This window comes from Bufo bufo, chromosome 7 (assembly GCF_905171765.1).
Source record: "Bufo bufo chromosome 7, aBufBuf1.1, whole genome shotgun sequence".
Taxonomy (NCBI): Eukaryota; Metazoa; Chordata; class Amphibia; order Anura; family Bufonidae; genus Bufo; species Bufo bufo.
The window spans coordinates 165,872,989-165,889,343 of record NC_053395.1 but is presented as its reverse complement, the minus strand read 5'-3'; the positions used below and the strand labels follow the sequence as shown (position 1 = coordinate 165,889,343).

The following is a 16,355-nucleotide window of genomic DNA, read 5'->3' as shown; positions in this document are numbered from 1 at the left end:
CCGACGTTGGTCCGCACACTCTGCTGCCTCACCCGAACTGTTCGGACGGGCGCGCATGTGCAGCTCTGTAACATCCCAGAGTTATGTTACTAAACTCTTTTTCCCCGCTACTATTTGTTGGTAACGGGTGCCTTGTCATCTAATGTGATTTTATATAATATCCCTCACAAATGTGCATTTTCTAAGCCTGTTACATGTATTTGCTGTAATTTCCATGTACACCAGCAGGTGGCAGCAATGTGTCAGCAGGACCTTAGTAACAGTTTAGCATATCTAGACTGGAATAGTACATTCCAGTTTAGCTCCCCCCTCTTTGAGGAGGTGTGGAATGTTCCCACATCCTGCCTCATGGGGAGGAAAGGAAGTTAGAGTGTGTGCCAGCCACCCCTGCTAGGGGAAGGCTGTGCTGGCAGGAGCCCCCAGTTCAAGGGATCCCAAACCAGGATCTTGTCTCGGTTGAGACCAAAGATCTTCATCCCCAGTCTGAGCCCTTCAGCCTCAACTGGTGACAAGCAAGCAGCCATCTCCAGACCTCCAGGACAAACCAATCCCTGTGAGCATAACTGTGAGTAATATCCAGAGACCAGGAGAAGCCAAATTCCTCCTCCGCTAGTCAGTCCCCTACCAAGCAGAAGATAGAGCAGAAGACAGATTCCTGCCATATTCTCCAGGCACATGATAGAAGCAGAAGAGATAGTAATCCCTGCCATACATTACCAATACCTGCTGGGACCCAAAGACTATTGCTGTACCTCCATATGGATTAATGCTGCCTCCAGTAAAGACAAGTTGAACTTTATTACAAGTCTGGATCTCATTCATTGCTACCAAAATCCCTCAATTACTCCTACTAGCAACACACTCATTTATTGCAAGTGAGCCAGGATCCAGGGGTCCAGCCGTACCCAGGTAGGAGACACTGTTGACACTATACCTATGCTACACAGAGACATTACACCACTCTGGCATTCCTAACCTGGTACGTGAGTTGCAACACCTTAAATGGCCCTGAGACTGTACCCTGCGCACGCTGCAATTGGTGTCACGAACAAACCATAGACTATTATACCCATATCCTGACCCACTGCATAATTGGCGTCCGTGTAACCGTACCACGGTCCTGCTCATTGCAGCTCTATCTCAGACGCGATGGATATTCTGCGCATGCGCGGCCGCCCGAAAGAGATAAAGACGCGCTCATAAGTAAATAAACAGGCCGGACGCAGGATCGCAGACGATGAAGTGCGCAGGCGCGGCCCATGGATGCGGCAGGCGAGATGTGGCCGTATCCATGGGCAGCGCCAATAAACAACACTGATACAAAAAAGAAATTTTAAATAGAAAGGTTGGTTATTTTTAATGACCTGTATAGGAAAAAGTTTTCAGTGGGGGAAAAAGAATCTAATCAAGACTGATCAATAAGATAATAATACCCCTTTAAGGCAGAACTCAACTGCAGGAGACCAGATCTCAAGGATCCACCACAACCAAGCGCACTGCACTTTCTTCCAGATCCTCTCGTTCCAGAAGCTCAACATTAAGCGACAAGTTAATAGAGGCCCGCGCTGATGCCGAATCAAAAAGGGCGCAAAGCTCCTTTACTAGAAAGCAAGCAGAGATGGAAGCTCAAAGGGCAGCTCAACAAGCAAAGATGGCAGCTCATCAAGCAGAGATGGAAGCTCAAAGGGCAGCTCATCAAGCCAAGATGGAAGCTCAAAGCAAAGCTCTCCAAGCAGAGGCAGATTCACAAATAAAGATTCTGCAAATGGAAGGGGAGGAAGTGGCTTCCCTAGCAAGGTTGAAAGTCCTTGAACAAGCAGTGGGACAAAGTACTAATTCAGACTGTCTTATCCCAGCTGAACTGGAAGATCCAGCTGAACGCACCAGTGAATACGTTCTAAAGCATAACATCTGCAAAGATACTGAGTCATCTCCTGTACCTCCTACTAATGACACTATTCTGACTCCCAACGCAGAGACCTCTCAGCTCTATATGCCTGAGCCTCTTCAAGTCTACAACGCAAGTACATCTATGCAGAAAACCGGATCAACTCATGTCAACAAGGTGAATTCCAGTGATAAGCCGCAGCTCAAACCAAAGCCAGCACAAGCTTCAGAGACTACACCACAGTTAAACGCTCATGCAACATCATTTTACCCTGGTAAACCTCGCCCTACCTCACCAGAGAACTTTCACACCCAAGGGGTTCCACAAGTTACTTTGACACCAAGGAGTAAGAGACCAGACATGAATGACTTTGCCAGATATATGGTACGCCATGAGCTCATTAACACCAGCCTCTCAAGGTTTGATGACTGTCCAGAAAGCTACAGGGCCTGGAGATCAACCTTCAAGGGTACTATTGCCGGTCTTAACCTTACTGCTAAGGAAGAACTTGATTTGCTCTTAAAGTGGCTGGGACCAGAATCTGCAGGTCGTGTTAAAAGACTCAGAACAGTAGATGTTGATCACCCAGATGCAGGTCTTGCTGCTGCATGGGAAAGACTTGAGCAAGCCTATGGTAGCTCTGAAGCCAAAGAAAGTGCTCTATTCAAGAGACTGCAAAACTTCCCAAAAATAGGAAACAAAGACTACCGCAAGCTCCAAGATCTAAGTGACCGCCTCATGGAGCTAGAGTTGGCAAAGACTGACCCATGTCTACCTGGACTAAGCCTCCTGGACACCACTCATGGTGTCAACCCAGTGGTGTCTAAACTGCCTACAACGAGGAAGAGGGCATACCCCTACCAACATTAGTCGAGTGCGACCAGATACCAGACAAAAGGGAAGAAATTTCCACTCCAGAAGCTGCGTATCAAGATTCTCATTTAAGGCACCTTGTAGATGAGATTCCTGCAATGGACAAGAATGCTGAAATCTTAGTCCTGTTAGGAAGGGACATTCTCAGAGTACATAAAGTACGAGATCAGTGCGATGGGCCTGACAACGCCCCTTATGCACAAAGACTTGACCTAGGCTGGGTAATAGTGAGCGATGTATGCTTGAACAGGATGTGTACGGTATATGAGATCCACTCCTTCAAGACTTACATGTTGGAAAATGGATGTGTATCCCACTTCAAACAGGGCCCTCACCATTATGAAGCAAAGGAGAAGCTTCTTGACATCATCCAAGTACCTGATGTTACTCCTGTCCTTTGTGATGACAACCTAGGTACTACAGTGTTTTGTACTACAAGGGAGGACAACAAAATAGCCTTGTCAGTTGAAGACAGAGAATTTATCAAAGTAATGGATAAGGAATTCTTTCAGGATGAGTCTAACAGTTGGGTTGCACCATCACCTCTTCGTGCTACAAGGGCCAAACTCCCAACCAATCATGAACAGGCTTTATCCAGATTCAACTCACTTCAACGAACACTAAGGATCAGGCCTGAAATGAAGGACCATTTCATCGCCTTTATGAAAAGGATCTTTGACAATGATCACGCTGAACTAGCGCCACCATTTCAAAGACACGATGAGTGCTGGTATCTACCTTTCTTCGGAGTGTATCATCCACATAAGTCAAAACAAATCAGGATAGTATTTGGCTCCAGTGCCAAGCATCAAGGTGTATCCCTAAATGATGTTCTTCTCACTGGCCCGAATCTAACCAACAACCTTGTAGGCGTACTTCTGAGATTTAGAAGAGAACCAGTTGCCATAACTGCTGATATTGAACAGATGTTTCATTGCTTCATTGTACGTGAAGACCATAGAAACTTACTAAGGTTTCTGTGGCACCGTGACAACAACATGGACAATGAGATTATTTAATACCGCATGAAGTTACATGTTTTCGGAAATAGTCCCTGACCCGCTGTTGCAACATATGGTTTACGAAGGACTGCCATTGATGGAGAAAAGGATTATGGCGCGGATGCTCGACACTTCGTTGAGAGAGACTTTTATGTTGACGATGGACTTAAGTCTTTACCTACAGACGAAGAAGCCATAGACCTGCTCCAAAGGACACAAGGTATGCTTTTTGAGGCAACCTCAGACTACACAAAATTGACTCAAATAGTGTTGCTGTTATGAAAGCCTTTCAACCTGGTGATCATGCCACAGGGTTTAAGGACTTAAATCTGGGAATGGATATGCCACCTATACAGAGAAGTCTGGACCTACGGTGGTACTTATTAAAGGACACTTTCAGCTTTCAAGTCAGCTCTACAGACAAGCCATTTACCAAGCGTGGTGTTCTGTCAGTGGTAAACTGCCTATACGATCCAATGGGATTTGTGGCTCCTTTTACCATACAAGGTAAAGCCTTACTTAGACAGCTCTCAGAGTCTATTAAAGATTGGGATGCTCCACTGCCATCTGACAAGCTTTCAAAGTGGGAGTCCTGGAAGCAATCTCTACACGCCTTAGATTGTATCTATATACCACGCTGCTACACCTCAGCTTCCCTTGCTACGATCCGGAGAAAAGAGCTTCACATCTTCTCAGACGCATCTACTGAAGCCACAGCGGCTGTTGCCTACCTCAAGGTGAGAGACTCTTCTAATCAAACCCACATAGGGTTTCTGTTTGGGAAAGCTAAGTTAGCACCTAAGCCTGAGCACACAATTCCTAGGCTTGAGCTTTGTGGGACTGTGCTAGCTGTAGAAATCGCAGATTTCATATTACGCGAGCTAGACATTCAGATAGATGACACCAAATTCTACACAGACAGTAAGGTTGTTCTGGGCTACATATACAACCAGACTAAACATTTCTATGTCTACGTCAGCAACCGTGTAGAAAGAATCAGGAAATCATCTAAACCTGAACAATGGCATTATGTCCCATCTGAAATTAATCCTGCAGATCATGCTACTAGGCCAGTGTCTGCAAGTGCATTTGCAAATTCTTCCTGGTTAACAGGTCCTGAATTCCTGCTGGATCACACAGAAGAGACCACAGCTGACGTCTTCGGTCTTCTAGAACCTGACAAAGATCCAGAGAACCCAACTATCCTTACCCCAGCTACCCTGCTTACCCAGAAGCTTGGGTCTGTTCCTGTTCCACCTGGAAACTTTAAATATGGAAATCTGTGCTTTGATCAATGGAAGCGAGTACAGAACCTTAAAATTTAGTAAGATGTCGCACTAAGAACACTCAAACGACACCAGGTGCTCCTGTAAATTGAGGCCACTCACTCAATTTAGAAAAGCATATACGTATATAGGTGAACAGGGCACTCAAGGAGTACAGAACCTTGCCAATCGATTCTGGAATCGTTGGAAGATGGAGTATCTTTCCACTCTGCAAGGATGCAGGAAATGGCACCGACAGTACCCTAAAATAAAAGTTGGAGATCTCATTCTGCTCAATGACCAGTAAGCAGAAAGAATCGAGTGGCCTATGGGACTTATTGTTAAGAGCGTTCCTAGTGACGACGGTAAGGAACGCAAGGTGGAGGTGAAAGTTGCAAGACAAGGGACTGTAAAGACTTTCATCAGGCCTATCACGGAACTTGTTCTGATCTTGCCCTTTGGAGAATGAACTTATTGCCTAGGCTGCTGAATCCTACCTGAAACTTCAAGCAAGAAGTGTTTGAACTTTACTTGTTACATTTGAAGTCTTACATTTTAGTTGTTGCATTATATGCCTGTTCTTTTTATGTTTTTCAGGTCCTCGGACATCAAGCAAATTACCGTTATATAGTGCCATTTTCAATGCCAGACGGGGAGTGTGCTGCTACGCTGTTAAATCTATATAGTTTAATTCGTTGAACCATTCATATATTCTATATTTGGTCATATACTCCCATCTAGTGGTCGTTTTTGGTATTGCATTTGTTTTTCTGTTATATCTGTGATATATGACATTCATTTCATTGCTCCACCCCTTCTTCTGTGTACATCACTTCCTGTATATTCATTCTGCTCCAGGGATTTAACAGGTATACATGTATTCTCACGCAAACTTGCAAAAGCATCATCCTTTGACCGCACAACACCGCACAATATCGGAATCTGTCTGTTCTGCTGTACTCTGTTATCTGGCTTACAGAATAACGCAACTTCACGGATAAACTCGGTGTTGGTATCTGATAAGTATTGTCCACAGTGATTATCTGCTCATACAGCCAGGCATAGAGGTCTCACTAGGGATAAATCGCTATTACAACAATCTGAGTCATAATACAGCCAAATTGCTGGCACTGATACTGTGGTGCAGCTCCGCATCTTATCCAAAATTTAAATCAGTAGGCATTTACTTCCACTGGCCAGCTGTCCATAAAATGTGTCTAGTCGTTCTCCAAATGTAGTGCACTTCTCCATCTTCACCTAAATCGAATTCAGCAAGCATTAATTAATAGCTCAAGCCAGCTGTCTGTAAAAATTGTCTTGTTGTTCTGGTAATGTGGTGCAGTTCTGCACCTTCACCAAAATTTTATTCTACTGTATGACAGTTGCCTATTTTTAACATGGTTTAAAATGGTCTAGTTTTCTACATCATACTGACCCTTCCCTGGCACATACACTGTTCCCTGACCCCATGGACTTCTGGGCAGACAGGTTGGAATGTAAGTGGCCAGAAAAGTCCCAGCCAAATGCTATGTCGATTGAGGGAAATCCATCATGAAGGGAATATTTGTAGTCAGTTTTGCTTGAGTCTTTGTTGGTTTCTTTATGCCACATTTATCAAAGGTTGTAAGTGTAACACCCCAGAGTTATGTTACAAAACTCTTTTACCCCGCTACATTCTCTTAAGTGTATTCACATTGTCATCTTGTGTAATTTCATGTAATTTCCTCACAAATGTGCATTCAAATCCTTGTTACATGTATATTGCTGTAATTTATATGTTCACCAGCAGGTGGCAGCAATGTGTTCAGCAAGGACTTAGCTACAGTTTAGTGTTTCTGAACTGGAATAGTTCATTCCAGTTCACCCCCCCTTCTATGAGCAATGTGGGCTGCGCCCACATCCTGCCTCATGGGGAGAGAAGGAAGTTAGAGTCAGTGTGTATCCCACCCCTGCTAGGGGTAGGGTGTGCATGTTAGGAGCTCCCAGATTTAGGGATCCAAAGCCAGGATCTTGTCTCGGCTGAGACAATTGATCATCATCCCCAGCCTGAGCCTTGCAGCCTCAGCTGGTAGAAGCAAGCAGATACCTCAAGTATTCCAGGAAGAAGCATACCCTGTGAAATTAACTGTGAGTACCGTCCAGAGACCAGGAGAAGCCAAATTCCTCCTCAGCAAGTCAGTTTCCAAGACAGCAGATGATAGATAGTTCAGAAGATATATTCCTGCCACATTACAGAGCTACTAAGCAGACGTCCTTTTCCTGCAAAAGCTCCAGGCACATGATAGCGCAGAAGATATATTCCTGCCACACATTGCCGATACCTGCCGGGACTTCAGACTAATGCTGTATCTCATTTGGATGAAAGCTGCATCTAGTAAAGACAAGTTTGAACTTTACCAAAAGTCTGGATCTCAATTACTGCTGCAAGTTCCTCAATTACTCCTACTAGCAACACACTCATTTTATTGCAAGTGAGCCAGGATCCAGGAGTCCAGGCGTACCCAGGTAGGAGACACCGTTGACACTATTGCCATTACCACACAGAGACATTACACCACTCTGGCATTCCTAACCTGGTACGTGAATTACAACACCTTAAAGGGCCCTGTGTTAGTACCCTGCGCACGCTGCAATTGGCGTCACAAACAAAACTATAGACTTTTATATCCTGACCCACTGCATAATTTGGCGTCAGAGTGCATACCTACGATCCGGCTCTATTGCACATGTTGTTTAATAAATTTGTCTTATCCTTAAACCTAACACTTTTGTGTAGAAAAAACTACTCCAGTTTTGCTACTCCACCCTCCTACTGGATGCAAATTTTTGTGATTTTTTTTAAAAAAAAGTCGCATTGATAAATTTGGAGTGATCTAAGTGAGCTAATCACACTCATTTTTCCACTCGTGTTCCAACACTGGAATTAGGGGTGTAAGAATGCAAGCAAGTGCAAAAGGTTGCAAAAACCCTATTTTGTGACTTTTTGAAGCCAGAATTCTGGAATGAAGGCATGTTAAATCTGCCTGTTTTTGTGAACACCATCAAGTTTTGACCATGCATTTACCCATAGCTTTATATGTCAGTCTCAATCTGACATTATTTGCTATTGCTGTCATTGCGTTCAAGAGAATAAAGGAAGGGGGAGCAAACATGTGAAAAAATAAATAAATAAAAGAAATAGAAGAGAGGAGACTCAGAGGAGACTATTGTATACCACAGGCCGGTGATTCTGACCCGAATCAAATCAAACACAACAAACTTCAAGAAGTTCCCTCATCTCTAATTTGTACCTTTTTCATGTTTTGCTGACAAATACTGATGCAAAATGCTGACAAATTACTACAGTCTGAAAGTGGCCTTAGATAGTGTAGGCAGAAATAGAAAGAGCCAGACAGGTGTTCTAGCATGTGATCATGTAGCGAATTATTCCTGTGGGGAGTAGATTCTTCAATGTAAGTAAAAATGAGTTTAATGTTTACAAGACTGTAATTAATGTCCAATTATTAAATGTAGCCATGTACAACCGCATATTCATTTATTACATTGTGCAGGATTTTTTTTTACCTTCTTTGTGATTTTTGTTTTGGTATATGTTCAGTGACAAATTAATAATCCAAATGTGGGAGATGTGTGCAAGGATTACCTTGCCCATAACCCTTCCCTATTCAGCAACATTGTAAACGGAGATTACTCTGCTCTCCTATTCAGGAGTTTTATCTCTCTCAGATTACTGCTACAGTATTTTGTATTTAATTTTCAATGGCATAGTGCTGCCAATTTTTTTTTAAATAATTGCTTTTGATGAATTCCTTTGTCAAGGAAGTAGATGTGCCCCTTTAAACAGACGTGCCTAAAGAGGACAGGTCTACTGTACATATGAATAGTATTGGAACAGTCACTGAATAACATGTCTACTTACTTTTGCTTTCACATAGGAAAAAATAAGATTAATGACTTCATTGGAGACAGGAATCATATATTTTTGATATACTGAAGAAAATGCCATCTTCTTGAACAGTTGGACTGCCATGATGATGTGTGCTTTCGCTGTTGCAGTTTTAATGTAAAAATCTATCAAATGAATTAAAAAAACATGTTTTCCTTTATTTTCAATAAACATTAAATAGTATTAATTAAAATGAACATAAATCTACATGCATATGTCTGTCAGAGTAATTTCGGACATTTTTACAAGGCATGAATGTTTCTTTTTTTAATTTTAAAGTTAAGTAGATTGTCACAGTCATTACCGCTGGCTGTGACCTTCTGTCTATGCTCTCGCTGCAGCTCCGTTCCTCTGTATTTGTGGTTCTGTATGGGTTAACTCCCCTGTATTCCTATTAGGAGTTAATCCTCTGTCTGCTCCATGGGTGTGGTCTCTCTGCTGCACCCATGGAACCTGTATATAAGGCTGAGGTTTCCTCAGTTCTGGGTCAGCTCTCCTGGTGTGTGTTGTCTTGTCCTGCTCCTGGTTTGTACTCTTTCTCCCATGCTGCTGACCCATGGGATCTGTGTCTGTCTGTCTGTGCTCTGTGAGTTTCCCTACTTGTTCATTTGCGTCCTTTTCCCTGTCTTTCTGTTCTGCCAGTTATGTTTTAGTTACTTTGTGTTTATTCTGATGTCTGTGTTCAGCAAGCCTTTGCAGCAGAGTGGCATGACAAGGCCATGCAGGTTACTACTGGTGGAGCAAGTCCTTCTCTGCTCATTGCCACTCCTGCTCCCTTGCGTGAACTCCTGTTTGTATTATTAGTTGCCCTGTTTTGTATTCATATGTCTGTGTTCAGCAAGCCTTTGCAGCAGAGTGGCATGACAAGGCCATGCAGTTTACTACTGGTGGAGCAAGTCCTTCTCTGCTCATTGCCACTCCTGCTCCCTTGCATGAACTCCTGCTTGTGTTATTATTTGCCCTGTTTTGTATTTACCTGTCTGTTATGTTTGCCTATGTGCCGTCGGTACCTTCTGGTACCTGTTGTCCATTCGCTCCTGCTGTCACTGTCTAGGTCACGCTCCAGAGTGGACCCTGGCAACTTCCTGTGGCTAAGTCTAACCCTACCATCTAGGGCTCTAGTGAAAACCAGGAGTTGCTTAGTTACGCCCCTCTGGAGTATTACTAGACAGTGGCGCAGTGGGGGTTTTCTCCCACTGTGCTGACGGTACATAGAGCTCATGTTTTATCTGTGCTGCTTTCCATGTTTCTGTTTGTGCAATAAACTCTTATGTGTCTGTACCTGATTTCCGTTTATTGCTTGACGACACGGTGGTCTCTCCTGGGACCTCCAACTCGTGACATAGATGGATTACCAAAACAACCCTTTTTGTTCACAGTTATGTATAACCTTAATTTAGGTGCACTATTTCAAGTCAGCTTTTTGAGGTGAGCATAGAGGAATGCATGCCTGTATCAGTAAAAAAAAAAACACAGGAGGGAGCAATAAAACTACAGAATAGTAGTAGGTATTCTACTCACCTGAGGCTGTTGTGTCAGGCACAACATCTCGAATGCATACACAGTTGTCAGATCATCAGATCCCCTGTCTGCTGTCTAGAGACCAACAGGATGTCAATGTCAGATCTTATAATGTTTGGTATGAAGTGGATGTGGATTCAGTGGGCTACTTGAACAGATTGGCTTGGGGCTACTCATAAGTATAGCTGATGCACAGAGGGACACTGATGCAGAGCACAGAGGAATCAGGCAAAACTGCAGTCAGGGAACAGGCCAATGTCAGGGCCAATTGTGAGATTGGCTAAACAATCTGAGGTCAGGGGAGGCAACTCAGGGTCAGAACAGAGATCAGAAAGAGGTCAGGTCAGGCAGAAAAAGTCCAATCCGGAAAACAGGCAGAAGTTGGTACAGGGGCAGAAAAATGTAGACCAGCACACTTTTGCAGAACATTAGGGGACCAGAATGTATTGCTTAGGCACCCTCCCACATGGGAAAGTGCCTTAAGTACCACTGGGTGACCAGTTATAGGCTGGGTAAGATTTAGGTGCCTGCACACTGAACCTTTAAGAGCTGGAGGGAGCGTGACCCCTATGGGCAGAGTGAGGGAGGCCTAGCCAGCAGGCCATAGCCTGTGGGGAACCAAAGAGGTCCCCCAGCAGCCCGATCAGCCAGGAAGAAGGGAAGCAGGACTGCTCCTCCAGGGACCAGAACAGCAGAGGCCACTGGCCTCCACTGTAACAGCATTGCTGTGATCAGGGATTCCCAATGGCTGTCCCTCTTTTCTGTTGGGACAGTGACAGGAATATATTGGCAAAAGTCTCAGCTTTTAATATCTACTTGTATGACTAGCCAGTATAGTCAGTGGCATATCCGTTTGTTGCATTTTTTTTTCTGTTGGGACAGTGAAATGGACATATGGATGCAGAGAGCACATGGTGAAATGAATGGGTCCGCATCCGATCTGCGGACTGAAACTGTGTCATGTGCCTAGCCTAGCCTCCTAGCCTTCTCAAAGCCATAACGGTTATTTTTTGGTTAACATAGCTGTATGAGGACTTATTTTTTGCAGGACAAGTTGTACTTTCTAATGGCATCATTTATGGTTGCATACGGTGTAGTGGGAAGCAGGAAACAAATTCCAAATTGGGTGGAATTATAAATTAACAAACATTCTGCCACAGTTTTATGTCTTTTGTTTTTTCAATGTTTTCTATGCAGTAAAATGACCTGTTACATCCATTCTCTGGGTCAGTATGATTACAATGATACCACGTATGTATATTTTTTCTTATCTTTTACTGCGGAGAAAAATAAAAACTTTGGAAAAAACTTTTTTTTTTCTTTGCATCGCCATATTCTGACCCCTTAACGTTTTTATTTTTATGCATATGGAGCTATGAGTATAGTCATTATAAAGCCTCATGCATACGACCGTATGCTTGACATGCCTGTGCTGCGGACTGCAAATTGCAGTTCGCAATGCACGCTTGTGAATGGGGTCCACGATCCATATCCGACGGTCCGCACCGCAAAAAAGCAGTGCATACCCTACTTTTTTGTTGTGCAGAGACACAAACAGGAAAACCCACAGAAGCACTCTGTAGTGCTTCCGTGGGCTTCTGATCCGTGCCTCTGTTCTGCACCGGTGTGCATTTTTTCACAGTTCTTTTTTTATAGACAAAGGGGGTCATTTATTAAGAACGGAGTTTAAGACGCTGGTCTTAATAACCCCTATATCTGGCGGTGGATCCGCCTACATAACTTCAGTGCATCCAATGCCAGGCTAAATGTAAGACGGCTTCCTAGCTTACATTTAGACCATTTTCTATGCCTAAAACAGGTGTAGAAAATGATGAATGAGAGATACATGCTGGCCTGTCCCCTTCCCCCCACTCCTACTTTTTTAGACCTGGTGTGAGCAGGGAAAAGTCGCAGATATAACCTTTGCGTCGCAATCTGCACCAGAAATACGCCTAATATAGGCATATTTCTGGATAATAAATTATTCCAAAATTCATTTTGTAGAATTCTATGTCATTCTGTGAGAAAGATCAGTCAGTCAAACTAACCAATTACATACTATCATCAATCAGAAGTTGTTGAGAAAGTACTGAAGCTGTAAGCCACACCTCCTGAATGACCTCCTTCCTTTCTTCTCCAGCCAGAACAGCAATGTGTGAACTGCAGGCAGGTCCTATGTTTGCCTTACAGTGCAAACTTTTTATTGACATGAATTTCGCTCTGCAGTATTGTCAAAATCCCACCCTTTTCTCTTCTGTCAGAGCCATGTTATTGGTGTGTCTGCACTAGGGTTGCCACCCGGCCGGTATCTCACTTGCCAAGCCGGTAACTTTAGTACCCCTGCTGGTCATTTTTTTTCTACAGGCAATTTTCCTATATCGATTGTGGAGCGCTCATTAGAACAGCCTTTAACTCCCACCCTACCCCACTTGTGTTAAGAACAAAATAAAAAAAGAACTCACCTCCTCCATTTGATCGTGTCGAGGTGAATACTCGCTTCTGACTGGATGTGCAGGACAGGACCTGCGAGATGTCATCACGCTGGAGCGCAGGTCCTGTCCTGAACTTCCAGTGAGCAGCAAGTCATCACCGCAGCGCGATCAAATGGATGAGTTATTTTTTTTTTACACAGAGAAGAGAAGGGGGTATTATTAATACTAGTGGGCACTAATGGGGGCATTACTATTACTGGGGGGGGGCATTAATGGGGGTATTACTATTACTGGGGTGCTAATGTGGGTATTTTTTCTGGAGGTCACTAATAAGAACATTAATATTATTGGGGGGCACTAATGGGAGTAATATTAATTCTGGGGGATGCTAATGGGGGCATTAATTCTGGGGGGCGCTAATGGGGGAATTATTAATTCTGGGGGGCACTAATAGAGACATTATTAACCCTTAGGATACCAGAGGTTTTTTCGTTTTAATTTTTCTTCCCTATCTTCCTTGAGCCATAACTTTTTTTTATTTTTCCGTTCACATAGTTGTATGAGGGCTTATTTTTTGCGTGACAAGTTTTACTTTCCAATGCCACCATTTAATATAGCATACAATGTAGTGGGAAGCGGTAAAAAAATTCTAAATGGGGTGGAATTGGAAAAGAACGCAATTCCACCATTTTACGGGTTTTGTCCCCATGGCGTTCCCTCTGTGGCAAAATTGACCTGTGCCCTTCATTCTCTGGGTCAGTATAATTACAACGATACCACATATGTATAGGTTTTTATGTCTAAATAGTGTAAAAATAAATGTAAACTTTGAGAATTATTTTTTTTTTACATCACTTTATTCTGACCCCCATAACTTTTTTATAGTTATATCTACTGAGCTGTGTGGGGGCTCATTTTATGCAGGACAATCTGTAGTTTTTATTGATACCATTTTGTGTTTGACTTTTTAAATCGCATTTTACAAAAAAAAATTTGGGTAAGAGAAGCAAATTGGCAATTTTGACCCTTTTTCCATCACGCCATTCGCTGTATTGGAAAAATATTTTGATATTTTAATAGTACAGGAGTTTTCGGTCGCAGTGATACCCATGATGGTTATATTTTTTGTTATTTATGTAATTTATTTATTTTTTATTCTATGGAAAGGGGGGATGATTTAAACTTTTATTTTTTACATTTTTTAATATATTTTTTATAAGTTTTTTTTACTGATTTTGAAGTTCGTATTTTAGCCTACAAAATCCATTTAAAAAAAAAATTCTAAACAATAATGGATGTTTTAGATCCATTAAAGCCTCATTCACACGTTAGTGTTTCACGGACAGCACACATCTCCATTCACTTTAATGTTTGTATTCAGACATCAGTGTTTTAACACGGTCCGTGGGTCAGTGTTTTTAGCACGGATGCATGCTCTATTTTGTCCATGTTCATGGATCCATCACGTCCATTATAGTCTATGGGTCTGTGAAAACCACGGATGCCATCCGTGTTGCATTTGTGTTTCACTGGTCATTAAGAAGAGATTCTTTGAAAATTATTTTTCAGCTGTTCAGTGTCAGTGAAACACGGATGCAACACGGACAGCAAAAAACTGACACATGGACCCAACACGGATCCTTCATGGACAGCTTCACGGATGCATCACTGATCACCTTCTCACGGATTTGATCACTGACATGGACGTGTGAATGAGGCTTAATTGTTCAGAATTGCTAATTTCTTATGTTGGCCTGCCATCTGCTGGCCAAAATAAGAAATGCTGCTTAAATACCCTGGGTCTCTACACCGAGACCCAGCGCATTGAAATCAATTACCAGCATCTTCATTGGCTGGAAAGGATGCTGGTAAGAAGCCTGAAAGCGTGATCTTCCAGGTTTTTCACCCTTTAGATTTCGTGATCTTACTTGATCATGGCATCTAAAGGCTTTAATGATCGGCATTAGTAATGGAGGCATTACTATTACTGGGGGCACTAATGGGGACATTATTAATTCTGCAGGATGCTAATGGAGGCATTACTATTACCGGTGACACTAAGGGGGGGGCATTATCCATTCTGGGGGGCACTAATGGAGGCATTAATTTTACTGGGGGGCACTAATGGGGGCCTTATTTATTTTTCTGGTCACAATGGAGGCATTACTATTACCGGGAACACTAAGGGGGGGCATTATCCATTCTGAGGGGCACTAATGGAGGCATCAATATTACTGGGGAGCACTAATGGGGGCATTGTTAATACTGGGAGCCACATTATGACATAATGTGAGGTATGAAGGAAAGAGAGATAGGTGGCACTGCCAAACGTTACATATGTAATAATTACCCGGTCCCCAACTACCTGTCTCTTTAACACTTTCGGTGGTGCACAGCCTTGACAGCACATATGTGAGGATATAGAGAATGATAGAACAGGCGGCACTCACCAGCATTGATAGATGGTTCCTTTATTCGTATAAAAGTTTAAAAGATGAACACTTCGGGCTGGAGCGTATGGTGCGGTAAGGCACAGCTGAAGTCAGCGCCGACGGCCGTTTCGCGCTAACTTGCTCATCGTCAGGCCAGTGACTGAATAGCGCTCAAAGGCGCATCTTATATTCGTCACTGCGTCTGGTTGTCACGGCAACCAGGACCCTTAGACTTCTCTGCAGCTGCCCATACGATCGAGCCCAGCTGAATACAATAACATCTTTACAGCGGCAGAACTGAAGGTTAAATGAACACACTTAGATCATTTCTATCATTGAGTCCCAAAGGACCTATGGCATCAGCTCTTATGATCCACGTGGATTCTCTCTGCAGGAGTGCACGGTGTCTGTCCCCACCTCGGGACCTAAATGGCACCTGCTCTATCCCTGCAAAGGAGAGGCACTGCGGACTGCCTCCATGTTCATTACGAACATGCTCAATGAGCCTAGTACAACCCTTGCATGTTTTGAGAGAATTTAGATGCTCTCTAAAACTCTCAAATAGAGGGCGAAAAGTTTTGCCTATATAGAAGGCTCCACATTGGCAAGTGATCAAGTTGACCACATAATTACTTCTGCAAGTAATAAATTGTGTAACAGGATGCGATGTTGATGTAAGGGGCCAAGCATTCACATGATGGGGTTACATCACAGAAAGGGCTGTAGTTATAATTAGGCACCAGAGGGCACGTACTTCCCCCTCCAGAGGAAAAACTATAGGACCTGCAATGACATCACAAGTAGATGGGGCTAAATAGTGTACAGTAGAAGGGCTGGTGAAGTACCTGTGTCGATGTCACTGTCATGCGACCAGTGCAGAAGAGGGGGGCACTCTGGAGTGATGATCAGAAATTGTGGTAAAGGACCTGTGATGGCATCAGAAAGGGGCGGAGCTCAGCAGTGATGAGGAAGGACTTCTGATCAGGGCAGAACTGGA

General features: G+C 43.3%; 1 protein-coding gene across 1 annotated transcript in view; it reads right to left on the bottom strand.

The window, feature by feature from the left end:
• LOC121008992 (putative methyltransferase DDB_G0268948) overlaps window positions 1-16,355 on the bottom strand; it is a 491,731-nt gene that overhangs the window by 78,111 nt on the left and 397,265 nt on the right. Inside the window, exon 2 of the mRNA XM_040441852.1 lies at window positions 8,947-9,098. Within this exon, the coding sequence (XP_040297786.1) occupies window positions 8,947-9,057 (111 nt within the window). The 5' untranslated portion in view covers window positions 9,058-9,098. The remainder of the gene's footprint in view (window positions 1-8,946; window positions 9,099-16,355) is intronic.